At 53.9% G+C, this 27,125-nt stretch overlaps 1 protein-coding gene and 1 long non-coding RNA gene across 5 annotated transcripts in view; one reads left to right on the top strand and one right to left on the bottom strand.

The window, feature by feature from the left end:
• PACS2 (phosphofurin acidic cluster sorting protein 2) overlaps positions 1 to 27,125 on the top strand; it is a 41,513-nt gene that overhangs the window by 8,857 nt on the left and 5,531 nt on the right. Inside the window, exons 1-21 of one of the 4 annotated variants that reach the window (XM_044442867.1) lie at positions 788 to 823; positions 2,083 to 2,123; positions 2,703 to 2,865; positions 3,993 to 4,066; positions 5,934 to 6,014; positions 6,868 to 6,927; positions 8,161 to 8,318; positions 8,821 to 8,911; positions 9,181 to 9,255; positions 9,810 to 9,934; positions 10,823 to 10,958; positions 11,932 to 12,036; positions 12,817 to 12,923; positions 13,421 to 13,575; positions 14,882 to 14,992; positions 15,555 to 15,663; positions 20,969 to 21,011; positions 22,797 to 22,839; positions 24,304 to 24,439; positions 25,392 to 25,612; positions 26,373 to 26,486. In XM_044442867.1, the coding sequence (XP_044298802.1) occupies positions 2,706 to 2,865; positions 3,993 to 4,066; positions 5,934 to 6,014; positions 6,868 to 6,927; positions 8,161 to 8,318; positions 8,821 to 8,911; positions 9,181 to 9,255; positions 9,810 to 9,934; positions 10,823 to 10,958; positions 11,932 to 12,036; positions 12,817 to 12,923; positions 13,421 to 13,575; positions 14,882 to 14,992; positions 15,555 to 15,663; positions 20,969 to 21,011; positions 22,797 to 22,839; positions 24,304 to 24,439; positions 25,392 to 25,612; positions 26,373 to 26,486 (2,104 nt within the window). In that variant the 5' untranslated portion in view covers positions 788 to 823; positions 2,083 to 2,123; positions 2,703 to 2,705. Of the gene's footprint in view, positions 1 to 697; positions 824 to 2,082; positions 2,124 to 2,702; positions 2,866 to 3,992; positions 4,067 to 5,933; positions 6,015 to 6,867; positions 6,928 to 8,160; positions 8,319 to 8,820; positions 8,912 to 9,180; positions 9,256 to 9,809; positions 9,935 to 10,822; positions 10,959 to 11,931; positions 12,037 to 12,816; positions 12,924 to 13,420; positions 13,576 to 14,881; positions 14,993 to 15,554; positions 15,664 to 20,968; positions 21,012 to 22,796; positions 22,840 to 24,303; positions 24,440 to 25,391; positions 25,613 to 26,372; positions 26,487 to 27,125 lie in introns of those variants that run through there. The other 3 variants (XM_044442866.1, XM_044442865.1, XM_044442864.1) reach the window with 3 other exon arrangements.
• Positions 13,497 to 21,093, bottom strand: LOC123029677. Its single transcript, XR_006415969.1, has 3 exons — positions 19,403 to 21,093; positions 18,656 to 18,820; positions 13,497 to 13,665 (listed from the first exon to the last, which is right to left on the bottom strand). It is a non-coding gene; the product is annotated as an uncharacterized LOC123029677 (long non-coding RNA).

Raw genomic sequence — 27,125 nt, 5'->3', positions numbered from 1 at the left:
CAGTCCCTTCTCCAAGCCGGACTTGCCCAGTTCTTCTCACAGGGCTTTGCTTCCAGACCCCAAACATCTCTGCTGCCCTCCAGTTGGCCCACATCCTGCACGAAGTGTGGTGCCCAGAGCTGGACTCAGTATTCAGCACGGGCCTCACTAGTGCCCAACAGCACAAAACAGGATTTGGAAGCCGTGCCTCTATCGAGGCAGCCTCAAGAAAGCAGACTTTTCAGAACTGAATTATTAGGAGAAGCACCCTGGCAGTGTCATCAAGCTGACTGAACACAGCGCTTTCACCGTTCATTGGATGCTGTATTTTAGATTTGTTCCATATGTATGTATGTTTAAAAAAACCTCCAACTCTGTTCAGTCTGATCAAAAGACCTTCAGCTCAGATCACCAGCTGTCGTTACAGACTGTGGGCCGAGGTACAGAAGTGCCTCCATAGGGTCTTATTTTTCCTGCTGCTCAATTCCGCTGGCCACCCTTGTTGGCACAGCTTCCCGTGTCGTCCAGAGCCAGTGGGCATGGTTGGTTGGGGTGGGGAGCAACCCTTAAATAGCCCAGGCAACAACACGTCACACACAGTTAACAACCCATGGTCCCTATCAGCCTGGGGTTGTTAATAGGGACAACTCCCATGCTGAACACAACTCCCTTGTGTTCCCCTGCCTTTGTCATAAATCTTGGCATGTTTCACTTGCAGTATCCTCATTTCTTGAAAAGAGAAGGCAACAAACTTCAGATTATGCTGCAGCGGAGGAAACGGTACAAAAATCGAACCATTCTTGGCTACAAAACGTTAGCAGTGGGATCGATTGACATGGTAGAGGTAGGTACCTGCTTTCACAGCCTGGAAGCACAGTGACTGTCTCATGGGAGGAGATTTAATCCGCTAAATCAAGGCCCTTGCTGAATGAAAGGTATTATTAGTGCTCAGTGTGACAGGCAGCTGTGATCTTCCAAGAGAAAGCAAGAACAGTAGGTGACGGGGCTGGGAGTAGAAGTAAACAACTTCTCCGGAATTGCTTTCCATGCTTCTCTCTATATTGTATCGTAGCTACTCGTTGCAGCATCTTGTTCTTACGGCACGCTCCCAGCTGTTCTTCTCACAGGCGCAAACTGAAAATAAACAGGCTCAATCTGACCGTAAATCAGGTTCTTCCGACAATCCAATCCAGCACCACCTTACCCACCTCTGATCCAAAATCCTGGCTCACTTCACTCGAGAGAAATGGTGCGGCGCCCTTGCCCGCGAATCCCGGCGGGCTCCCCGAGTCCCAGAATGGGAGCCAGGCGTGTGGGGCCGCCTCCTCCCTCGCGGGCTCCTCACAGCTTCCCACGCCCTTCCCTTCTTCTGTGGGAGGAACGAGACTCTCCGCTCGGTGGCGCGTCCGCTGCTCTCGGCGTTCCTGCAGCCGCCCATCTGGGGAAGGCCTGCTTCACCCCCTCGGCCTCTTCCCCTCCTTCCCTGGGGCAGTTCTGGCTTTTGTACTGGGGAACATTTGACTTCGTGGCAGCGCGAATGGACTTTTTCCGGCCTTCTGCACAGGATCGGTCACGGAAGTGCCACGGAAGCTCTTGGCATTGCCCTGACTCTAGGAGTCCCCCAGTAGCGGGTTTTCTGGCCCCCTTAGCTTCTTGGCAGAGGGCCGGATGGCACACGCCACTCGCTTCCTTCAATGCGGTTTGGAGACCCCCCTCCCCCCGGTACGTAGGGCCTGCTCTGTGGTTTAGCAAATCCAGACAGCAGGCTAAGCCATGGTTAGCCCCCAAATGTACAGCTCTTTTGGAAGGAGGGGCTTCCCGCCCCGCCCCGTCCCGTCCCGTCCCACCAGCACCAGCTTCCCGCCTGACACTCCTGCTGATGCTGGGAGACTCTGGCTCCCCTCCCTGCTCCTGTGGCTTCCCTGGGACGCTGCAGGACGACGGAGGATGCGGTGGGGGCCGCCGACTCCCCGCCTGCCACTGGCCTCTCGTCAGGCAGAGGAGGGCCCGGCCTGCCAGGCCTGGGCGAGGCTCCCGGGGGGGAAGCGTGGTGAGAGCCTCCCGCCATTTAATGCCCTCTCTCTTCTTTTTTAAACCGCACAGCCACCCACTAGAGGGCCCAGTGAGGACCGTGGTGCAGGAAGGTCAGTTTAAGACTTTCTTCCCCCGGGGTGGTTCTGGCTAGGATCTCCTTCTGGCCTGCAGTTCGGCAGAGGTGGAACCCAGCGTCCGGCTAGCCCCACACACGACCGAGTCCCGTTTCAGAAGGCCGCCTTAGAGGCCCCAGATGTCGCGCTCCCACCTAGCGAACCTGCGCCCCCACCCAGAGGACTGTCCCAGAGGCATGGCAACGCCCTGCCCCATCCCTTCCCAGGCCACCCCCTTCCGCACTGCCCAGTGGAGTGCACTGGGAAGCGGGTTGTCCTACCATCCGCTCCCTGCCCGCGTGGGAGGCAGTCCTCCTGGCGGCCATGAGGCAGGGGGCCGAGGGCCGTGGAGGGCCTGTGTGCGTGGAACAGCAGGAGCCCCGTGAGCCGCACGGGAGCCTGGTGGCTTCGGCCGGGTGGCCAGGGCTCCAGCGTCCTGTCCTCAGAAGGCGACTTGGGCTCCAGGTTCTCCAATGTTCTGGAACGAGAGCGGCATTGAATCACACGGACGTGAAGCAGGAGGGGGAGGCTGCCGCCGAATCCGAGCCCGGCGTGTGCTTCTGTCTGCACTTGCAGGTCATGCAGCACCCGACAGAAGGAGACCAGGTGCTGAGCCTCTTCAGCAGCATCAAGGAGGCCTCGGCCAAGATCGCGGAGATCTGGATCTTCTCCCTGTCCAGCCAGCCCATAGACCAGGAGGACAGCGTCATGCCCATGAGCCCGAAAACTAAGGCTGCAGGTAATCGAGAACCGGAAGGTCCCTTTTCTGCCCTTTCGGATGTGTTAGGCTGCCCAGTTTTCCTCGCAGGACTTTCAGCGACTCAAGTAGGAAAGCCTTTAACCAGCTCAAACGCCTTTTGACCACAGACCTGCGGATGGAAGCAATGGCTTGAGAGAGGGTGATGTTTCCCTTCCTCTGGAGCCGCTCTCAGGAACCCAGAAGGACCAAGAGTGACGACTCTGAGCAGATGGGAAGCCGAGCAGGGCTTTGGTCGCCAGGTCCTCCATTCCCCATGAGAAGGAGGGCCTTCTGCACCATACGGAGGGAATCTGATAAGAACCACCTGACAGTTTATAGATCTGGACGATCAAGGAAATCAAGCAGTGGCAACCTCTTTAAAACACGGGTGGTTTTTAAATGCTGAAATACAGTTTTTTGTTCCTTATTTTGCTCAGTAGGATGTAAATATGATGAGTCCGAGAAATGGAGTGATGTAATTTGGCCTCTTGCCCATGTTGGCAGACTGAAATCCAGCATGGCTAAGTCAGAAAAGGAAGTTCAAAGGATTCTTGAGATGCATTCAAAGGTCTTTTCAGGGGGTGTGGGGGGACAGAGAGGCAAAAAGCATCTCTCTTGTTCCTTCCTTTTGGGCAGGAGCACAGAACACCCAGAAATTCCTGAGATTGAAGGCAGCTATTCAGGAAGTGGCAATCCCACAGGATTTAAACCTTTATGCTGTTCCTAGGTACTCAATCATATAGTTTAGATCAATAATCCAAATTAGTATGGATATGTTTAAGTTCTTCGGGGGAGAGATGACTTTTCGCATAAGTTAAAGCATGGTCTATGTTGACAGCACTGTACCATAGTATTAGGAATCCTGTGATGGGACTGGGGACTATTTCACCAAGGGAAGTGTAGTCACTGAGAGTTTGCAGCTCCAAAGCTGCCCACTCCAGGTACCGGAGGAGGTGGGAAGGTAAACTGTTATTTCCCACCCAGCAGCTGAAGCGCCCTGACTGGTCAGCGATCCGTGGGTGTCGTTTTCCACACTGTCCTTCCCACCACCGCCGGGGTGGCTGGCCGCTTGCTTGCTTGCTTGCTTGTTTTCTGCATGAATTGCTCCTGCGACTTTCTTCTTTCAGACAACTATTCCGAAGAGGAATACGAAAGCTTCTCTTCAGAACAGGAAGCGAGCGACGATGCAGTTCAGGGGCAGGTACGTTTCACCTGCTCAGGGGCTGCACTGAGCACCTCCAGTTCCCCACTGCAGTCTCCGCAGCCCCCCAAAAGTCCACCAGCCGACTCTGCGGTGGCAAAACTCCTGTTGCCTCGCTGCAGCGAACTGGGGGCTTTCTGCGCCCCCGCTCGCTTCTCACGGAATTCTGCGTGGGTGGAGGGCAGCCTTCGTGACCCTCCCAAAGTTCCCAGGCCCTTTTCCAAACGTGCGATCCTTTGCCAGGCTCAGGTTTTAACGTAGTTGCCGTTGGATCCCTTTGCAAGGAAATGCAGCGCTCGCTTTGTTTTATGAAAGCCATGCATCAGCTGTTCTTTAGCCTCTGGATTTGGAGTGGCTCGCAAGATGAAGCAGAAAAGCACGGAAACGGCTTGCCCCAGTAGAACCGTTGGCCACGTATGGGTTTAGGGCAGCCTGGGGGATCTTCCTTCCAATTTGCTTGCGATCCTGCCAAGGGCATTCGCTAAGGAGAAAGCAGAGCAGACGGTGCTCTGGCAGAGGCCTGGAAGGCCAAGGATGCTCAGGCTGTGACCTGTCCAGATGGAAAGGGGGGGGGCGCCGCCTTTGATCGTTTCGCTCGTGCCAGACGCAGGCTGGGCAGACCCTCCTGCTCCTGGGCGATCGCTTGGGCTCTCGGTGGCAAGAAGAGCTGCTTCAGGCAGCGAGGCCGTCTGGATCCTCTGGCCCAAGGCCTGCCAAGCTCTTGGCTTCCCTGCAAGAGACAGGCAAGTCCCATGACACATGCGCTAAGCGGGCACATGGCAGGTGGCACGAAACTGGGAGGGACCGCTAATGCCCCCGGAGACAGAAACAAGACTCGGGGCGATCTGGGTAGGTTGGAGCGCTGGGCTGAAACAACAGGGTGCAATTCAGTGGGGGCAAGTGCCAAGCTCTGCCCCTGGGAAGACGAATCCAAATACACCGCTGCTGCAAGGTGGAGAATCCTCCACTCGACGGTACGGCAAGTGAGAAGGATCTTGGAATCGGCCGCAGGCTGAACGTGAGCCGGCCAAGTGGCGTGGCTGCAACAAGGGCGAATGCGCTTCAAGGCTGCATTAATAGCCGTCTCGCTTCCAAGTCACAGGAAGTGCTGGTTCGCCTCTGCCCAGCGCTGCTGCGGCCTCACCCGGAGCCCTGCCTCCAGTTCCGGGCACCACCCTTGAGGAGGATGCAGACAAGCTGGGAGGGGTGCCGAGGTGGGCCGCAGGGATGATCCAGGGACTGGAAACAGTGCCCTGTGGAGAGATGGTGTGAGCTGGACATGTTTGGCTCGGAGAAATGACGACGGAGGGGAAGCAGGAGAGCGCTCCTCGCGTTCTCGCAAGGCTCACAAAGAGGACGGCCAGGATCGCCTCTTGACCATCCCAGAGTGCAGGACACAGAATAATAGGCTTGAATTACAGGAAGCCAGATTCAGGCTAGAGATCAAGAACTTCTTGGCCCCTGGGGCAGTGCAGCAATGAAACCCAAGCCCTGGGGAGGTGGCGGGCTCTCCCACACCAGGGCCATTCAGGGATGGTTTAACGCGGAGCCTGCACTGAGCTGGAGGGTGGACCCGGTGGCCCTCTGGCCCCTTCCAGCTCTGCTCTTCCGTGACTTCCTCCTTGCACGATACCCTGACCCATCAGGCTGTGTCCTCTATATCTTGGGAAGTCACAAGAAAGATACAACCTCACAGCCAAACGTTCGGAAATATCCAAATGCAACTGCCAGGCTAGAGATGATAAAGTCCTGATAAAGAATGGTTGGCAGCCCTCGGAAAGATGCACAAGGCCTCCCGGTCCCCGTTCCCTTCACCCGCTCTTTGTGGATGAAAAAGCAACGCGGGCCCATGTGTCTTTCTGTCCAGGAGCTGGATGACGACGAGTATGAACTGGGGAAGCAGAAGAAGCAGTGGAGAGCGATCGTGAGAACGCCGTCCATCACCAGGGTTGGTGGAAATGAATTTTACTTGCGAAGGGAGATTTGGACCAACTGGCCGTTTGATTTTCCCTCGGGACCGCGGCAGATGATCAGAAGCCCATCTTAACAGTTATACTGCATGTTCTGCCAGGATTGGTTGAGAACTGCCTGGAGCATAATGTGCTTTACAAATATGCCTGTATTTATTCCATTAGAATGTTCTCATGCCTTCTTTTCTGTCAAAGGCTGCACAGTCGAGGGACTAAAGGTGCAACCTGATGCACATTTGGATGGGGAGGAGAAGGCCTGTGGCTCTCAGGACACCAGTAGTTGTAGGGTTTTCTGTCTAAACGCGGCTAGGATTGCTCCTCGGCCCTGATTCAAGTGGGGTTACCTGGCTGATGGGCAGCGGGCTCCAACCACGGAGCCATCCCCACATCTTCCTCCAGCGAGCAAGAGCCAGACGAGGCAGAGGAAGAGAGAGGCCGTTCTCCCTCCTCTTCCTCCTGCCCCAAAACTAAAAAACCCTTCTTGCTTTGAAGCTGTCTAGCTAACCGGCCGAGGGCACCCTCCTGGGAGGGGAAAAGGAAGCCCTGCGACCACCAGCGTTCCTCAGCCGGCCCGGTGGGCTGGAGGAACGCTGGCACGGCAGGACTCTTCTGCCAAAAGGGGGGCCCCTGTGGACGCACGGGGACGATGAGGTGCTCTTGGGGTGCACTGAGGTGCTGAGCGGTGGACTCTGCCCCGCCACTCGAGGCGGCAGCAGCAGCAGCTGAGTTACGAGGCCGTCGTGTGGGCTGCCTGAGGAGAAGCGTTCATTGTGTGCGTTCGTCGCAGCTGGTGGGTCTGCCTGTCAGCGACATCTCTGCTTGCGTTCACAGCAGCAGAACTTCAAGCAAAAGGTGGTAGCGCTGCTGAGGAGGTTTAAAGTATCCGATGAGGTAAGCCAGCTGCCCTTTGCCCGCAGCATTTGCACATCTTGCTCATGGCCTGGGCGTTTTTGTGCGGGTCAAAGGGCACTTTCATGAGAGACGCAGAGCATATTTCCGCCTTCGTGCTTTGGCTCGAAATGGCAGCTGCTGATTTCTTGCAAATGAACCATGTGCCAGCGGTCCATTTCATAGGGGTGGGATTTTTTTGTGGTGTTTACGAGACCAATCCCCGTTTCTTATGCAGAAGGAAGATTAAAAATGTTAAAACGAGGCCAACATATTTTCCCCTGATTTGCACTGCAATAGGAAAAGAAGGTGCAGTTGTCCTGGTGTTACAGAGATAAGTTCAGCCAGACCTGCCTGGCGAAGTCCTTGAATGTCTCTCCCATCAGTACTGCTGGCAGTGCAGGGAGCCTGCGATTGTTCGTCAGGGACTTTTGGGAAGCCTCAACATATTACAGGGCAATGTCTTGAAATAAGCAAGCACAAAAGGCGCCTTCTGCGGGGGGGCATGCAGCTTCCAGGCTCCTGCAGCTCCACGCTTGAGGGCAATGCTGGGTAAACAGGAGTCCTCAGGTGCCGTCCCCAGACATCCAGATCTCCTGACGGGGGGCTGTGCCACGCCTGCTCCCGGAGGACACACGCCGCTGCGTCCACCCTCTCCCCCATCCACTCACAAAGGGATCAGGAAGTACATGGGCAAAGACAGCTAGCAGGAGTGACCGGAAAAGCCCTGATTTCGAGGCGTTTATTCACGCGCAGCATGGCCCTGACCCGACAGCCGCCTCCAAGCGCACGGGGGCGTCCCCCACGCAGGGGGCTAGCCAGACGCTCCCCATGCTTTTTCCACCCGAGTGTTGAACTTGGAAATGCAGGTTTGGATACCAAAGGCTTGATGGGTCGAGGATGCAGCTTCCCAAGCTTCAGTAATAAATACCAGCTTGCCTAAAGAAAGCGCTAAAAGGCCCTGGTGCCTAGAATTGGCTGGAGGAATGTCTGCTTCCATTGTTCAGAGCGGGGGCTGCCTGCCTGCCTGCGTCTGTACGTGTCGATTCCTTACATACGGTTGCCATTTAGGGCCCATTTGCATCACTTTCAGGGGCCAATAAGCACCAGGACCTCAGATTTGTCATACCAAAAGCCTTGGGCGTTTGGGGAGGGGAAATTAGAGGATTTCTGTGCGCGGCACAGTCCTGGTGGGGCTGGCTCCTGCCTGGTGACTGCCTGTCATCTGGCACCCAGGTTCTGGATTCGGAGCAGGATCCAACGGATCACATCCCGGAAGTAGAAGAAGACCTCGACCTTCTGTACGACACCCTTGACATTGAGAATCCTAGTGACAGCGGGCCTGACATGGAGGAGGATGACAGCGTCCTCAGCACGCCGAAGCCAAAGCTCAGGTAAGAAGCGGGGGCTCTGATCTGTCCTCCCAGATTCTTGCCTTTTGGGGCGGAAGAGGCTGGGACAGCCAGACCAGCAGAGCGAAAAGCGACTTGGCATTTCTCCCCGCTACTGTCGGTCTGTTAGTCTTTCTCCTGGAGATCTAACACAACGTTTCACTGCTTAGAACTCTGCTGCAGTGACGCCTTTTAACCCAATGATACAAGCCACCGATGTGGGAGGAGGAAGAGTCCTAGAAGGAGTTCTTTTCCTCATTTTCCCTCAGGGAACATTGCTGCGTAGAATATCTGACTCCGAGCAGACCCCCTGCTCTTCTTTTGAGTCGACAGTGATGCAATGGTGGTCTTGGGAACGAGGTCCTTCCATGGACTTTCCTCCAGCATCACCCTGACCGACACGGTCTCGGTTCTCACGCACGCATTTTCTGGAGGCTTCTCTTGGCTGTACTTTGGGACTCCCGGGAAACGAACGGCCACCGTGTTGTCCCTCTTCTGCCCGCAGGCCTTACTTTGAAGGCTTGTCCCATTCAAGCTCTCAGACGGAAATCGGAAGCCTCCACAGCATCCGAAGCCAAAAAGAGCCGCCCAGCCCGGTAAGCCGTGCTTGCGAATCGCCTTGGCTTGGGAATCACGAGAAAGAGCACCCAGTAGTGGAGGGAATCCCAGTGGAGTTGCCATCTTTTAAGCCTCGTGAACACCCTCGTGCGGCAGACCTCATGGTACACCTGCTCAGGGTGGGCTTTGCGGCCAGAGCGTACCTGCGATGCCGCCGTGATGCTGTCTGGAGCAGGCCTCCGGGGCTTCTGTCAGAACTGGCCAGGTGCACCTCACTCCTTGATTTGCTGACTCTTGTCCCAAACAGGTAGAAGTGCCTGAAAAGAACAAGGACCTTGAAAGCAAACAACCAGCAGATGCCGTCTCTGACACCTCATCTTTTGTGAGTCCGACTGCATTTTTGTACTTTCTGGCTATGAGCAAGAGCCCAAGTTGATGCTTCCCTTCCCCATTCCCAGTCCCAGCATCAGGTGCCCGGTCTTGCAAGGCAGCGATGCAGAGCTGTTTTGGAGGGTTTTGGTACGGCCAGGTTGCGGTGCCACTGCGCACCGGAGACGTTCAAGGAGCTCCAGAGGTGGGGGGAGCCTCCCAGACCCACCTGCCAAAGGGTCTGCACCCCCTTATATGAAATCAGCAACCTCCCGCCGTGGGGGCAGCATGAGGGATATTTCCTGGAACCAGGTGGGGGAAACGGGCATGGAAGTGTCACGACACATCCCTGAGACCGGAGGAATGGGCTGGGGAGCATGGTTTTTATATTCTTCCAGCAAGTATGATGGGCGAGGGACCAACAAGGGGATTCCCTGGCATGCAGCCCACCTGCCTTTCTTGGAGGGCACAGCTAAAAAAAAAAAATAGAATACAACAGAATATAAAAACAACCTCCTTTCCACAAGGCATCTGATCTCATGTAATTTAGAAAATAATTTTTTACAGAAAAGTCAGCAACAAGACGACACTCCAGAGACAGAGCAGCCCTCTGCCTTGGACAGCTTCATGGAGAAGCTTCCCCCCAGCGGCAGGATCACGAAGACGGAGTCCCTCATCATCCCTTCCAGCAGGTGATCCTTCTCTGCACAGCAGTTTCATTCCCAGTCCATTTCAGGGAAAGTCCCAACAGGCACCAGTTCCCAGTCTTGCGGCCTAACAAACCCTTTCCCTTTAAATGCTTTAAAAAGTAAAAATACAAAAGTGGTAATAGAGAATTAGTGTTGCAAGTGTCGAGTCTGTATAAAAGAACAAAACATAGCAAGTCCAAGGAATGAGCACAACACACCTGGATAAATGACTAACTGACCCGCTGCAAATTAAGGTGTGTCGGCTTCTTTTTCCCTCCAGGACTGAGATTCATGGAACGATTGCTAATTTAATTGGAACCTCTCATTTGTGCCAGTTCCTTAAATTGTCCTGGCACGTGTAGCCCAGGTTAAATCAACAATGCAAGTCTGTTGTTTTCCTTTACGTTCGACCCCACAAAGCAGCAGCGCTTCCGATTCTAATGCTCCTTGACCGACTGAATGGGGGGCTGTCGCAGGTGGCTTCATGCAGCCGGTTCTGGAGGCCCCCTCAAGAGCAGGCACTTGCCGAGAGGAGCGGCCTTGCGCCCTGGAGCCACCTTCCCCGCGAGGCGCTCCCAGCAGCACCGCTTCCTGCACTCTTGCAGGCACGTGGGTGGTCTGAGAGGGCCGCGCGGTCCACGTCGTCGCGGGGAAGGAGCGAGGACCAGGTGCAGTTTCCTGAGTCCAGGCGCAATAGATGCTTTGCAGGCAGTCCCAGTGTGCGCCTTGTCCGGTTCCTGGGTTCTGGCCACTGGGAGCCACCGCGAGCCACCGCTAAGGGTGGGGATGCATGTCCGGAGCGCGGGGAGGGGCGGATGGCTTTGCCCCCGCCGCTCTCCTGCCGCCTCGCCCTCGCCCGTCCGTTGCTGCCACGCAGATGTCCCTTTCCAGCAGGTCGGAGGGAAAGCAGGCCGGCCGCCGGGGCAGGAGCACCTCGCTGAAGGAGAGGCAGCCCGCCAAGCAGCAGAACGAGCGGGCCAACAGCCTGGACAACGAGCGCTCGCCGGACACCAGGCAGCACCTGCAGGTGGGGTGGGAGCAGGCGCCCCCCCGTCACCCCCGGCACTGCACAGAAGCAGGCTCCTCCAGGGGCATCTCCCGCGGGCCGAAGTGGCCAGCCGTGGCCCGGCGCGCTCGCGAGCGCGGGAGAGGGCGGTGCACCGGCCCCTCCGCCGGCTGCCTCTAGTCCCCCTCCGTGTGGGCAGCAGAGGCCTTCACGCCATTCAGGCGGGCAAAAAGTGGGGAGGGGGACACGCACGGAAGAGGGCGGCTGTCCTGTGGGCAGCCCACCCGACCCTCCAGCTCCAAATCTCTAGAGAGCCGCCTTCTCCCCCTGCTTTCCCCCCCGAAACCTGCCGTCCTTTCCCCTTCCTCTGGGAGCTTTCCTAAAATGGGGGTGTCTTTAGGAGGTCGGGTCCCTGAAAGCTGTGCCCTGGGGAGGCAGACTCAGGCGGGGGGGAGGCCGTCCTGGAAGCCATCGGCTGCTCTTCCCACGTTGTGCTGGAAGTGGATTTTATCTGTTCCCGCATTCACCACCAGGGGAGGGGGATAAACGGGGAGGGGGATAAACAGAAGCAGAGTTGGGGGAATGCAGGGCACAAGACTGCCAGGCCAAAGGCCTAAAGACCCCCGAGGCATGTGGGGCCAAAGCGGAGCCCCCTTCCCCTGCACCCGCCACACAGGGACACCTGCCCCAGGCCTCTCCGCCCCCTCCAGAAGGAAGGGGCCAGCCCACGGGCTGTCCACCAGGAGCCCAGGAGGGAATGGCCCAAGCCGCCCCCGCCGCGTCACACCCAGCCTCCGCTCCCACCCCTTCCTCTCTGCCACTGCCACAAGAGCACCCCAGGGCCCCCTTCACCGGTGCCTCACCTGAGAAGGCCGGGGAAGAGCCCCGGCAGGGCAGGGAACACTTCAGACGGAGCACAGCTGGACACCTGGGCGATGCGGGCTCTCCCAGGGCGCGGCGTCCCCAGCGGCCCTTTCACGTTTCGTATTTGCAGATCCCGAGGAAAACTGTGTATGATCAGCTGAACCACATTTTGATCTCGGATGACCGGCTGCCAGAAAATATCATTTTAGTGAATACTTCCGACTGGCAAGGACAGGTAAGGAGGCCATCCCCTAGTGGCTGAACCCGAAAATCTTTCCAAGTGGTGCACGCAGGGATTCCACCCTTGGGTGATTTCTCTGAAATGCAAGAGGCAAACATGTGCCATTGAGTTTGGGCCAATTCCTTTGCACTCCAGTCCATGGCAAGCATCGGATCCAAAGTGGAAATTCTCCTCAGTCCCTCCCCTTCAGTGAAACTTCTGGAGGGACCCCCAGTGCTTGAGGCCAAGATGGCGGGAGCACTGGAGACCTGCTGGCTGGAGAGCTTGCTTCTCCCATGGCCTCCTTACTGGTCAAGGACTGCATCCCATCCCCCTTCCATCCAGATGACCCTCTTTCCCCTTCCAGAGCAGCTCGTAACCTTGAAACCTGGCAGTCCTCAGCACCTTGGAGCAAACTGGCTTCATCTGATTTGTTAGGATTCTGCAAACTTGTGGCTGTTTTAAAATTTTGGAGTGAAACCTGCAAATGTGCCCCGGCACTGGTGTGGATTTCTGCCATTGTGCATGTAACACAATTAACACAAACAACATGTGGAAACAAGCAGCGTCCTCATGCCCCAAATGCAGCTGCACCGTGGAGGGAGCGGCATGGAGAGAGAGACTGGACAGTCCGATAATCCCAGGCATACAAATAATCAAAACCCACACATCTCTGATCACTGACATATTCCGAGGAGGAGTTTTATATTCTAAAATTACGAAGTAATCCCAAGAGGAGCCACGATGAAGACGGAAATAATCATTGCATTACAAATTGTTGCATGTCTGTCTTAGTTTCTTTCAGATGTCTTGCAAAAGCACGCCCTTCCAATAGTCTGCACATACTCTTCGGCCGATATTCAAGCAGCTTTCAGCACAATTGTCTCCAGAATACAGAGATAGTAAGTTTGGGGTTTTGTTTTACGCTGCTGCGGTGCTAGCAGAATCCTTACTCTGTGCTGGAAGCCGAGGGACGTTTTCCGTCCGGCCAGACACTGAACGATGCTCTTGGGCCATAGGCAGCTGAGTGCAAGCCACTTTCTTGTAGCTTCCCTTCTGCAGCGTATGCCCAATACAGCAGCCAAATAAATAACGGGGACCCGCAGCTCCGAACACGTAAGACCAGTCCCGGCCTACTTCGTTATCTGCTTTCAACCTATCAGGTCCTGCACAGGGACCACCGGTGACTCTATTACCTTTCTTTTCCTTTCGTAGGTTAGTTTTATGCTGCATTTTAGCTATTTTAAATTCACTGTAGTGTTGTGTTGTTACGAGATTGATATTTTATGGTTTTGTTTTTATCCGCTGCTCTAAACCAGCCAGGGCACGTCGGCTGCGGGGCAGCGTGGGGCGGTGGCAGAGGCGTCTCAGCCGCGCTTGCTCTCTCTTTCTCGTGCAGCTGCAACTGCAATTCGCAGCCCCCCAATCCCATCAAGATCGCGCTCGCCGGAGCCCAGAGTTACCTCAGTGCCGTGCTGAGGCTCTTCGTCCAGCAGCTGTCTCACAAGACCCCGGACTGGCTCAGCTACATGAGGTTCCTCATCATTCCACTAGGTAAACTAGCAGTCTCTTGCTTCCCCGAGCCCGTTCCTTCCGCGGTGGACACCGCAGCGCGATGGCAGCTGCCCATTCTGTTCTGCTTTGCTGCAAAATTAAGGAATTCCACCTTTGATGAGAGCAGCCTTTAAAGTCCAGAACGTGACGCCGATTCCTCTTTCAGGCTTTAACCTGAACCCTCTCTGGGGCCGGTGGAAAGGGACCTTAGCCTTCCGGGCCAGATTTGGGCCTGGAACCTGAGGTGCCTTGCGCCCGAGTGAGGGAATCGCAGACCAGTTAAGAGGCCGCTCTCCAGCTTGCCAGGAAGTTCCTCACAGAGCGCTTTCCCCGAGAGGAGCTGGCTGGAGGGTTTCCAGAGCGTTGACCCCAGTGCTGCAAGATCGAGCATCCGTGAGAGATCATTACATGACTGGGGGCCGTCACAGAGAATCACTCCTCTGGTGGAGTTTGTGGGAACCAGCCATTCCCCTCTTCCCATCCCTCCTCTGCACCGGCTCCCCCAGGATTCCCGCATTTGGCCACGTCCTCCCTTCCCACAGTGCCTCTTTTCCCAGGCACTATGAGAGGAGCCAACCCTATCAAAGCCCTGCACTGCTGGTGGGGAAAGCCCATGTCGCACCCCCAGGAGCTGGTCCAGGGGAAGAGCCACACGGCCGGAGCCCCTTGGCCTTTGCCCTTCGGCCCGTGCCACCGGCCCCTGCCCTCCAGCAGCCTGGAGGCCGATGGCCTGGAGAACGTGAGCAGAAGCAGCCACTTGGCGCTGGTCCCAGCGGACACCGCCGTCCCTCAGCGTCTCCGCAAACGCTCCGGCCTCGCTCCAGAGAGAAAGGACCCTTCACAGTGCGAAGGGCATCTCAGGGCGCCTGAAGGCGGGCAGCGAGGAAGCGTTGATGGCCGGGGGGGCTGGGAATGAAAGAGGCACTTGTTCTCGCCGCGCGTGCCGGGGCTTGGGAAGAGAAGGGAAGGGAAGGGAAGGGAAGGGAAGGGAAGGGAAGGGAAGGGAAGGGAAGGGAAGGGAAGGGAAGGGCCCTCCCAGTGATGGGTCCCGGGTTGCTCAGGAGGAGGGTTCTCGAAATAGTTGCTAGGTTGGGTTCAGTGAACCACTCTGCACATGCCCAGGGACTCTTTCTTCGCTGGCTATAGCTTGACGGATGTGCATTGGAAATAAAGAGCTTTTGCCAAAGAGCTGCCTGTTGTTTGAAAGAGAAGAGGGAAACCAAGCTCCAGCAAAGGGACGCCGGTTATTCCGATTATCGATACAGCTTCGTCATCATGGACAGATTGATATTTGCGTTCTTTGTAGGTTGCCATCCAGTAGCCAAGTATCTGGGCTCCGTTGATTATCAGTACAACAACTACTTCCAAGATTTATCCTGGAAAGATTTATTTAACAAACTCGAAGCACAAAATGCTGGTAAGCGATTCTGACGGTGGTGAGGCTGCATGCTAATTGAATTAACTGAGCTTTGAACAAATGCCCATCTTTGAACAAAAATAATTGTTTTGTTCTCCTCTAAGCTTCCTTTGTCAGTGCATGCCAGCCTCTGGGGGCATAACGGTTCTGTTGATTCTTCTACATATTCCCACTTCCTACCACAATTTTCGTTCAGCTTCTCTGGAAGATAAAGTGCTTTGTGTTTGCTGGCTGAGTTTTTCTTTTAGATTCTAACCATGCTTCCTAAGAGTCATCTCAGTTCTTCCGCATGTCAGGTTGCTCTGGTCCATACGCAAGCAGGAAATTGCAGCCCGCTCAGTCCAAGCCCAGTGGGCAAAAGCACAACAGAAATGGGCGGGGGGAGACCTGTGGAAAGGGGTGACCCATGTAGCCCCATTCGTGCATCAGCACGATGCGCTCCCGACCGTCCTGCGTGGTGGGACCACCTCGGCTCTGGTCTGATCCTGCAAAGCATCTCTTTCTTTACACTTCCTCACAAATGCCCCATAGGGAACGCTTCTCCTTGTCTGCTTCATTTCAGCTCAGGAATCTCCTGATATCGTTTCCAGAATAACCCAGTACATGGTTGGAGCCAACTGCTCACACCAGTTACCCATCGCGGAAGCAATGCTGACGTACAAACAAAAAAGGTACGTTGCTCTGAGGGAGCGTTCTTCATGGTGGGGAAACTTTGTCGCTCAGGAACACGTTTGAAATCTCTTCGGAGGACTTTCATGCTGATCCGACACGGTGGTGGTGGTGAGACAGATGTAATTAGTCACTCAGTAGCACTGAGAAAGCTCTGCTAATAAGACTGCACACCTTTGATGGTTTATAGCTCTGAAGAATTAGTCGGTGTTAGTCAACTGAAAGCTGTGGAAACGTCATACTGGGTGTGCCATTCAAATATGCTAGGAATAATTGAATTTTCTCGGCATTGTGGGAAACCACTGAGTCACCGTTCTCTCCTGCTCCTTCAGCATTGTTGTTGTTAGTTGCGAAGTCGCGTCCGACCCATCGCGACCCCGTGGACAACACTCCTCCAGGCCTTCCTGTCCTCCACCATCCGCCGGAGTCCACCCAAGCTCACGCCAACTGCTTCCGTGACTCCATCCAGCCACCTCATCCTCTGCCGCCCCCTCCTTCTTTTGCCCTTAATTGTTCCAAGCATCAGGGCCTTCTCCAGGGAGCCCTTCCTTCTCATTGGGTGGCCAAAGTATTTCAGCATTAGAGCCAGCCAGCTTCCAAGCAGTGCTGCTTGATGTAATTTCCCTACGTCGAGTCCCCAAATGGCAGATGATAAACTGTTCCGACTTCTTCTGACGGCATATTATTTTCAAGTGTTAATTCCACCGCCATTTGTCACATGGCTTGACTGTCTAAATCCCGGGGAGAAAACCATTTTCTCCAAAGGTCCTCTTCCCTTGGGACCATATAGGCTGAGCCAAAGCAGGTGGGATTGGAGCCACTCCTTTCTGGCTTGGTCATCTCCCATCCATCCATCCATCCATCCATCCATCCATCCACACACACACACACACACTTCTGCTTCCTCCTCTTCGTGCTTCCCACTTTTTCCAGTGGGATGGTGCCAAGAAACAGATGCCAAAGGCTCCGCATCCCATTCCTTGTCCAAACTCTTTCCAGGAGCTGTGCAAAGATTGAGTCTGCAATTTCGACAATTCGCAAGGTCTCACATCTCAAACGGAGGGCAACATGGTGCAATTAATGGCATGCCCAGTCCGGCCAGCCCACCCCTTCGCCCGTTGTCATCATGCCATGTTGTCAGAGTTCGAGCAAGCAAATTGCGTGTAAATCGCGACGTGTGCCCTTCCGCTTCAAGAAGTGGCAGTCCCCTAAAAATTGCGCAATTCGCTTCTTTGGAGCAAGGACTTGCCTGCCAGGGGGTGGGCGCCACTTTCTCGATCCCCAGGGTATCAGAACCTCATGCTCCTTGAGCATCGCCATGCGTGTCACCCTGGCAGGACAGCAGTGCGGGATGGAGCCGCACGAGAGGGACCTCTGTTGCCAGTCCTCCTCTCGCGGTGTCCGCCCTCACGGTGAATGCGCAAAGGGGCGGGGCTGCTGCCTCGTGGCCTGCTGCCCCTGTCCTAGCAGCGGGAAGGGGCGTTTTGCTGCTCGGGCCTTTTCCCCTCCGGGATCATTCAAGTATCCCACCTTAAGGTTTGCTTGACGTTGCAGCTGTACATGTAATAACTGTGTTTTCCCTTTTGGTTGCTTCCGAAAAGGAAAAAGAACTTTCAGTTTGATTTTAATATCAGGTATTCATCTCTCAATTTTCCTTACATTCTGTGGCTCCCTGCTTTTCCTTCTCTGGGTACTCGCCCCTTAACGTCCTGCTCGCTCCCGGGACGTTGTGTGTGCTGACTGATGTGCGTCTTTTGGGCTTACCTCCGGAGGCAGAATGCGGTGCCTGCAAACTCAGGAGTTCTGGGAAGGGGGCGATTGGGAAGTCAATTGGCTAAATATCCAGTACTGAAAGTACTGAATCCACAACTCGGCAGTCATGGTTAAGATTAGGGGATTCTTGGTCTCCACACAGTCACTTTTAGTCCCACATCGACCACATTAAGCGGGATTTCTCTGGGAAGCACGGGCATCAAAACGCAGCAGACTCAGGCGTTTGCCATGGGCAGGCAATACCCCTTTGTGTAGGAGAAGCCATAGAATTCAGGGAGAGATGCAAAGACCCCATTGCTGTAAAATCCCAAGGAATTTCTGAAATGTGAAAGACATACTGCAATTTGATGTTATATATTTTTATAAATGGTGCTTATTATTTCAGTCATATGTTTTATTTTTAATAATTTAAATAATGATTTTTTCTAGTGATTATTATATTTCAAGGTTTTTAAAACCTTTTATATATGTTTTTATTAGATAACTGGCTTTCTGGTTATCTGTGGCCCGGCCCCTGACTTCTCCCTGCCTTTCACAGTAGGAAAGAGTGTTTTGTTTCTACAGACACATAAAATTGTGAATTCGAAGAATATATTTTAACTTTCATTAATCTTACTGACGAGATTTAATTGGTGTGCACCTAATTGATATGTGGATCTATGTCATTTTTGGTTCTTTGCTTGTGCGGTGCCGCTGTCTAAGCTACCGTGCAATGCATATCACTCGTCCGCTGATCCACTGTTCCCAGAGCGGGGTGAGGAACATTTGGCCCTCTGGGTCCCATTTGTCTTCGCCAGCAAAGCCATTGGTAGGGGATGATGGGAATGGCAGTCCAGCAACCATGTGTCCCAGTATTCAGGAAGAGCCCCCTTCCCTTTAAGGTCTGACCCTCATTGCTTTCGGTAGAAATGCAACTTGTCTGGGTCGTTCTTAAAGATCCACCATGCCAGCCCAGGGTGCTCCAAAGGGGCCGCTCGGTAGTGCCAAATGTAGCCGAGCGTTCGGTCTGTTTCCAAGGCTGATTTAGGCATTCAGGTAAACCTCCAGTATTTGGATAGCTTTGCATTAAAATTCTGCAGAACTGAATACTCGATGCACATGTTCGCATTGTTAGACTACGCACGCCCTTTTATACGATCAGCAGGAAGACTGATGGAGCAATTTCAAAGAAAGATGGAGGTAATCCCAAAGAACGCTGCATTCTGCCTCAAGTGAGCTTACCTCCTAGCGCCGGAGCCTGGCTTTGACCTTTTCCTTTGACACTTGGAGACGGTTCTCCTCCTTACGGTGCAAAAGTTTCCGAACGACGTGAGCTTTCATAAATGTATCGCGTGTGTGGGAAACTTCACGACTGTCGTTTGCCTCCTGGTGTCAAACTCTGGTAACCTGAGAATTTGGAGTAGAGGGACTCATTTAGAACTCCTCAAAACTCCCGTGTGTGAGAGCAATTTTCCAAATGGTTTCCTGACCGTTTCCAAGATAATGATGCAAAGCCAAAACCCAAAACAAAACAAAAAAAGGGATGCATGCTTTGCTTGTGAGGCACGTGGGAAGTAAGCTACTCGTGTCGGAGTCTGTGCTTGGGAAAGACAATTTCCTGCAGAATCTTAATCTCCTCTTAAAAGGTGCACAGCTCTCCTTGGCTGTCAATTCTGTTCCAAATCCCACTGAAATGGAGCGTAATCTCTTAAAATATGCTCATCTTCATGGGGATGGAAAGACCACGCTTTCCCTATTTAGATAAACAACTGTAGACTAGCGTTGCTTGGAACCTTGCTTGGCATATGAACGTAAGAGCAAAAAGGCTAAAAAGCCCCAGGTGCAATTCAGTGTTCAGCTATGGACTGAACTCTTCCTGCTTGCAATACCGGCCTGCTACATTTTGCTTACGGCAGAATAGGGAATCGTGTACTTGTGCAGGTGTAAAAAAATCCGGAAGCTTAAAAAATTTGTTCTAATAAATGATACCTGGCATTAAGGAGGAGGTAGGTTGCGCTTCCTGTCTGACTCCTTAAAAATCCCAGTAGCTCTATGTTCACAAACCCTTCTGCACCTTTGCTCTTGTAAGATGACGGAAGTTGCAGAAAAAGGGCTGTGGGACAGTTTCTTCTCCAAGCAGTGGCAAAGACGGATACTTTCGAGACAGAATTGCTCTATTGTACATAATGGAAGGTTCTGGTTAGTTTGAAGCAACGGCAAGCATGTTCAAATCTTCTACTTCTATTGTTGCGTCCAGTTGTTGAGCTAAAATGCAGTAGCCTAAATCCACTTGGTTAAATTGATGGCTGACGTTAGGGAGCGGCACCTGTTTTGTTTCCAGTCCCTGTTAGCAGAAGTTCCAGGAAAAAGGGGGAGCAAAGACCCCTGCCCAAAGTCTCGGGAGTCCGCTCTCAAACCGGAGTAGGCCTGTTTCAGTCCTTCGCTCCTGCTTCCCATTACTTACCAGGAAGCCGTTTCTGGTCGCTTGTGCCCAGCCAGCCTAAAGGATGGTTTGCACATCACGACAACCTAACGTGCCTTGGCAGTGAGCCACGGGGGGCCGGTGAGCAGTGCATGACAGGCTATCGGGATTACAGTGGGGTTTATTTTCTGTTAAATACACGTCTTTATTTGCGGCACTTACATGCTGCGCTTCTCAGCCAAAGCCTCTCAGGGCAGCTCACGCAATGGAGAACTGAAATGCTCACGTTGGCATCGGTTTGTGCACAAAGGAACGTGACTTTGTAGAAGGAAGCTCTGCCAGCGGGCTCTGTCTGGAAGCAAGCATCTGCTGGTTCCTTGAGTTCTTTTTCAACAGCCGCAGACCTACCGACGGCAGACCGTGGAGAGTTTCCGTTAAACACGAATGTGGAGATTTTCCAAAAACGAATCCCCCTTTGTTACGCCTAGTCTGAAGAAGGGTTCTGTGCAACTCAGAAGCTTGCTCACCAAGAGCTGGTCCTTATAAACATATCTCACAGTGATTTTACTTTCAGATCCCTTGGGAAAATGTGCAGTTCTGTTGTGTGACATGTTGAGTTAGTGGAACGTAATGGGTTTGCAGCTCCTTCCCCTGTATGTCGGGTCTTTCTGTGCTCTCTCCAGAATTAGATTTGTCCCAGAAGTGCATCAAGATCAACACCTGCTGTCGGTCCCTTCGTTCTCAGATACTTCATGGTCCACAGCTTGGCTCTTACTTTAGCAGGGTGATTGGTTTTGATCAGGCATTGCAGGCAAAAACCACCAAGCCTCCTTGTAAGTGACCTGCAGCCATGGAGGTGGGAAGCCATGTGTGTCATTTCCGCTGTGTCCAGACATGTGCTAGGGACGCCAGGGTCGAAGGCAGGGCATGCCCACGTGTGCGTGCGTGCGCGTGGGTGTGTGCCTCCAGGGGCGCCCACTCATTCCCGTCCTGCATGGTTTGTGACAGAAAAACGTCCAGGTAGTATGAAGACGTCCAAGCTTGCGTATTTTTCCTTGTCCTGCATGCTTGATATATTCAGAGAATCACTGGCCTCCAGCCTTCAAACTCACTATGACTCTTCACTCTTTTAGCCCAGATGAAGAATCGGCACAGAAGTTCATCCCCTTTGTTGGTGTGAGTAACCATTCTTGTGTACGAATGGGCATGCAACGGTACCCTAACACAAAGAAAGAGCGTTACCATTAACCCCTGTTCCTGAGTTAGAAGAGGATCAGCACCGTCACGGAAGAGGAGGTCAAACTGGCGCCTTGCTCACTGTTGCTTGGTGTACTGCCAATTGTCAAAGCGAAATCAGGCTGCAGTCCTGATGTCCCCATTGCACTCAGGGGGACCCCCTTCTCACCGAGAGCCCATGTGGCGCAGCCGTTGGGAGTGCTGGGCCGGGTGTCCGGGAGCTCTGGGTTTTCGGGGCCCCCACGGCCACAGAGCTCGCCGGGTGGCATTGGGCCAGGCACAGGGCTCAGCTTGACCTCCTTTGCAGGATCACATGGAGCGAAGAACTTGTAAGCCACTTTGAGTTCCTTGCAGGAGAAAGCAGGGTATAAATGTAATGGTGTTTTTCTCTCTCTCTTTGTAAGTTTCCTTTATTGAAAATTAAAGAAAAGCAACCCCCCCCATTTAACCTGTTCTATAATTCCCTTCACTCCCCTCCCTAGATCAAATCACATAAAACAGAGTCTAGTGTCCCACAGGGCGTGTAGAAACGGTGGCAGCAACCGCAGTTGCTATGGGCCAGGCAGGAAGGGGACTTGTAGGCTTCCCTAGTCATTTGAGCACTGATTAAAACCTATAATCAAGTCCCTGGGAAAGTAGCTACAGGCTGAGCAATATAACCCCCATGTTCTGCAGACTATTTTCCCTAGAAAAGCCTTACCTGACCTCTGTGTTCTCCCAGTCTGTGCCGCGAGCTGCCCGCCGTGTTGAGTTCTTCGCATTGCCAGCACAGAAATCCAGGCAAATACACAGACCATGTTTTGTCACACATCCCTCCTCCTTTCTTTGAGGTGCTCCAAAGCTCTTTCCACCCATTCCTTTTTGTTTAAAACCTTTCAGCCCCACTTGTGAAGCAGAATCACGTTCAATAAAATGAGCCCGCTGGCGTACGTGATGCAGCACAAAAGGGAAACAGGCGAGGGAGGCAGGCAAAACCTGGGCACCCGTGCTCGCCATTGTTGCAGTGCTCAGCTGGAGGGGTAAGGGTGTGGAGGGAAGGAGCCAGTGGAACAGACGAAATGGCTGTTTCAAGCGAGTCCCTGGCAGCCCTGATGACGACGACAACCCTGTGACGGTGGGTTGCACCTTATTCAGACAGTGACTGGTGCTGAGTGAGTCTCAGTGACTGGAGATTTGCGTCGGGGTCTCTCCGTCCCAGTTCCGTGCTCTGAATGCTATTCCAGTTCCTCTACCGAACGGCGCTGGCACATTGGGCCAGCTCGCACGATCACTCCCGTCCTGTGCGGTTCATGTAATTGGGATTATGTCCGCCATCTGTACGGAGCTAACCCTTTTTGCCACGTCACGTGTCCCTGAGCGGGAAAATGCCATGTTGCTTTTACTTGGAAACGGAAAACCCACACAGGGCTGCACCAGAATGCATGTAAACAGAATGGACTAAGGATTCAGTTCCTTCTCCCACTGAGAGCCCGTGGAAGATACGAACTGAAACACGTCAGGACCATCACCCTTCGGCCACAGCACATGCAGGGAAGCCGGCAAGGTGTAGTCTGGCTCCCACAGCACATGTCCTCCCTCAGTATTTTTCTGCCCTTCGCACCCCCAAAAGAATAAAAATAAAAAAGTGAGTTGCTTTTCAAAGAGTGTAGAAACCACCGCCTGGTTCAGCTCAACTTTCCTAAGCAGAACTAGTAATCCTGTGTCAAATCTTCTTTCTCGCTGCAGGTGGTGAAGGTTGGCATAGTGGATCAGTCCTCTGCGACTTCAGGTAACACGACCTTTCAGCCATCTTATAATTTCTCAATAATAGGCATCAGGAGCCCATGCTGTTGTTGTTGTTGCTGTTAGTTGCGAAGTCGTGTCCGACCCATTGCGACCCCATGGACAACATTCCTCCAGGCCTGAAACGCAGCATGATTGGAAAATAGGTCCTCTCCCGGGTGTAGTTGGAGATCCACATGTTTAGAGACGCCCAGGCAGTCAAACCTACAGAAAGTATTTAGACACAGACCTTTGAACTATCACAAAATCCAAAAAGTTCTCTATGCCCCCCTCTTTTGCGGGAATTAGAGGAAGTTGACGCAAATGTTTCTTTAACATGCAAGCGCTAACAATGAGCCGTGTTTGTAACTGGAAGGCAGAGGGAGCACTGGGCCTTTCTCGGGGAGAAACAGGCTTGGCCTAATTTACGTCTCTTGTCACGGAAGCGGCCAGGACGTGGCTGCTGCATCTCTGACCTGAAATGACATGCATGGCTGGTACCCCTTTTCTGCAGAAAGTGGAGGAAGAAACTAGAGGACTGACAATCTTGTGGCTAATGGGGATACTGGATAAATTGGAAGTTGTGGGAGCTCTTGGGGAAAGAGAGGACAACATGTGAGTTCTTGATTTTAAAGAAAGCAAAAACTGAGCATGTACTCAGTGCACACATCCTCTGGATTTTGGGAAAGCCGATTTTATAAGCTCAGGCCAGTGATTACAAGTAAAGTCCTGTGGCCAGTGGCCCTAAGGGAAAGGGAGGTTCGAGGCGGGTGGGAATGTTTTTTAAAAGGAAAGGTTCAAGGCACACTTGCAGGCAGTTCCAGCAAAAACAATGGAGAGCAGATGGTGGAAGAAACCAGTGCAACTGCACAGAAAGTTTGAAGTTGATCAAAAAACAAGAAAAGGAAATGTATAGCAAATGGAAAGGTGGCCAGGCGACATGAAGAGTACGGACAGGTGTCACAGGAGAGCTGGAGTTTTGCCAGGAAGGCCAGAGCTGGGAATGAGCCGAGGCTATCCTGGGACACGGAAACTTTTGAAGTGGGCTGGAGGAAACCGCTGTCGGGTGGATCAGTAGCTGGCTACAGAAACAGACTCAAAGAATGCTTCTTAACGGTACTTTCACAAACGGGAGAGAATTAACAGGAGGGGTACTGTAAGGTGCTGTAGGTCCTGGGCCTGGTGCCGTTCAATGATTTGATTCTTGACATGGACAAAGAGGTGCAAGGAATGCCAATGACACTTGCGGATGACACAAAAGTGGGTGGATCATTCGTATCCTGGAAGACAGAAACAAAATCCAAGGTGATCCTGACAGGTGGGAGAGTTGAATGAAATGCCGTAGGGACAAGTGCCAAGTCCTGCACCTAGGAAATGGGACCCGAAGGCCCAGACCTGTTGTGTGGGGCGCAGCCGGTGCTGTGAGCAGTCAGTGGACTGCAGACCAACTGGTTAAATCGCTCTTTTCAAGGTGACTCGGATGATGCGGCCCCCTGTAGTGCGAGCGTCCTTTCCTCCACTCCCCCTTCTGTGTCTCCTGTCGTGAAGGAAACGTCCCCCACCCCACCTTCCTCGCCCTCCGTGACGAGCAGCTTTGCTTCCTCCAGGTAAGCCCTCCCACCCTGCCAGCATCCTCCACAGGCTCTCTGAGGACACCCCCCAGCAGCTGCGGGGGGTCCGGCAGGGCCCACTCGGAGCAGCCCCGCTCCATGCTCGCACCGTAGCGGGAGGGGGCACGGGGGGGGGGCAGGAAGGAGCAGCTCACCTGTTGACAAAGTGAGTGGGCAGGCGCAGGCATCTTCTGAGGGAGCTTGGGGTGCAGGACCTCTGTGGAAGAAGCGCAGGGGGTGCCGTCCCGGCCCCGCTGAGAGCCATGGCCCAGGAAGGCTGAAGCGAGGGAGGGTCCTTTGCCATCCCTGGCTGGTTCCTTGGCTCCCGGATGAGGACTGCGGCGAGCAAGGGCAGCCCTGGGGACACCCTCCCCTTCCCCAGGCTGCGTGCTGGGCATCTTGACACACCTCAGACACACAAGGCTGTGCAGAGGGGGTGCGGGCACTGGGACCCCACTGGCATCCCGGCCATGCCTCCGCCTTGCTCCCCAGCTCTGTCTGGCCTCGTGTTGCTCCGTGACAAAAGGGCCCCTATCCTGGGGGGTGCGAATGGGCAAACAGTAGAGTGGAGGGAAGAGTCCCGAAATCTTTCCACCCAGTCGCTCTGGAGAAACTGGCAGGATTCTGGCACGCCGGGTTGGGCTCCAGGGCTGGCTTCGGTGGCATGTCGTAGCCGCCTCTGAAGAGGTCCAAAACCTTGCTCATGCCCTGCAAGACATGCAACATCCTCGGAGAGAAAATGCCTCTTTCCCAAAACTCTTCAACACCCTCGAAACACAAGTCATCAGTTGAGTTTCACGTGATACTGTTTTCTGATACATGCTCTGTTATTGCACAGTAAGATGAGAGATTGTAGGGCTAAAGCGGAGGTTCTGACACGATTTACACTCTCTGTGCCTGCCACAAGGTGTCAGGGAGAGCTTTCTCTATCTCTCTCTTTCTGGCACAGCCTTGGCATGGAACTGATGGGCCTCCAGGTGGATTACTGGATTGGAGCTCATCCCATGGATAAGAAGAGAGACTCTGAGAAGAAGGAACTCAGTGCCGCCAAAAACACACTGAAATGCACTTTCCGGTCTCTCCAAGTCAGCCGGCTGCCTCCAAGTGGCGAAGCTGCTTCCACACCGACCATGTCCATGACAGTTGTGACAAAGGAAAAGAACAAAAAAGGTGCGGAGGGGGAGACTGTTGGGGCTGGTGGAGCAGATGTTCAGGCCCCACCAGCTTTCCAATACTGAGGGACCCCAGTGGGACCCGAGCGTTTGGCGGGCGCTTGCCTCTGTATGGGGCAGAATCCAAAGCGGCCCTTCTGCGCCCACCCGCTCCTTTCTGCCCCCAGGCATTCCACGCTCGGAATAACCCAAAAGAAGCAGGAATTCCAGATTTCTGGAAGGAGGCAGGTCAGGTCAGGTGTTCTTCCTGAAATAAGATACTTTCCTTAGTAAGCACCTGCGGAAGGTGCTTCCTCTTGCTTTTGCACCTGTCCAACAGGTAACAGTTCTTGGACAAGTTACCTGTCCTTAGCTTCTTTAGTCTTTAGGCCTTTGGTACCACGGCTGTTTTGCAAACTGACATTTGGTGAATTGGCAGGGGAGGAGCCGCGACTTGCCTGCTTTGCACGCAGAAATCCAATTCCCAGAATCCCCAGGTCGACTAGGAAAAATCTTGAAACCTGGGGAAGTTGCAGCTGCCAGTCAGTGTTTACAGTGCTAATCCAGATGGGCCAGTCTCCCCCGCAGCATCAGGCAGCTTCCTACCCCTTCCCAGGGCAGTCACCCTGGACAGCGCTACCAGCCAGACCATTGGAAGACCCCTGAGGTATCATGTAGCTGAAAGGGGGTACCTCGCGCCAATATTTAGACCCAGCTCAGCAAAGAGCACCCAGAAAGATTGCGCAACTGCATTTAAACGCCTTCCTGATTGCTTCCAGTGATGTTTCTGCCGAAGAAAGCAAGAGACAAGGAGTTTGATTCCAAGAGCCAGTGCATCGAAGGGATCAACCGGCTGATTTGCACCGCGAAGCACCAGCAGAATATGCTGCGGGGTAAGGCCTCTGTCTCCCTCTGATCCCGAGGATCACGGGTGTCGTTGGCAAACCTGTCCCGGCTTGCCATTTCCCCGGGAGTCGGTCGGCGCTCTGAGTGCTCCGAGCGAGTGCAGTCCTCGTTTGAGGCGTTGCCCTGCCCCCTTTACCCCTCACTTCTAGCTCCCACCAGCTGATGCCGCTGAAGCCCCCTCCTGCGTGTGGGTATTGCGCTTTTGCTCCGGCTCGCTCAGCCTCCACAGAGTGTGTAGCCAAATCTTAAATCCCTGGAAGGGGGCTGTTCAAAAGCCACCTTCAGATGACTGCACTCTGGTCTTACAGGCAGTTCCACACACACACAGAATCTGTTACAAAAAATAAAGGCTTGTGCATATGTGGAGAGGACACGGGCTGAGGGTTCGGGCAGGAGCCAAGAACTGCAGGGAATCTGACAGCTGTTCTGCAAGAGAACCGTCTGCCAAGAAGCAGGTGGGCACTGCAGTTGGCCGCCTAGGACAGCGCTGAGCCAGCTGGCAGAAGCGAGCTGGACCGTGTCCATGGTCCCCGGGGCACCCCGGTCAGATCCTGACGGGGCTCCTGCCTACCAGCCACATGCAAGAAGAGGTCGGACGCTCAAGGAGCTGAGCACCACAACGCCCG

This window comes from Varanus komodoensis, unplaced genomic scaffold (assembly GCF_004798865.1).
Source record: "Varanus komodoensis strain SLA01 unplaced genomic scaffold, ASM479886v1 scaffold40, whole genome shotgun sequence".
NCBI classification, from domain to species: domain Eukaryota; kingdom Metazoa; phylum Chordata; class Lepidosauria; order Squamata; family Varanidae; genus Varanus; species Varanus komodoensis.
This window is presented reverse-complemented; position numbering and strand designations above follow the sequence as displayed.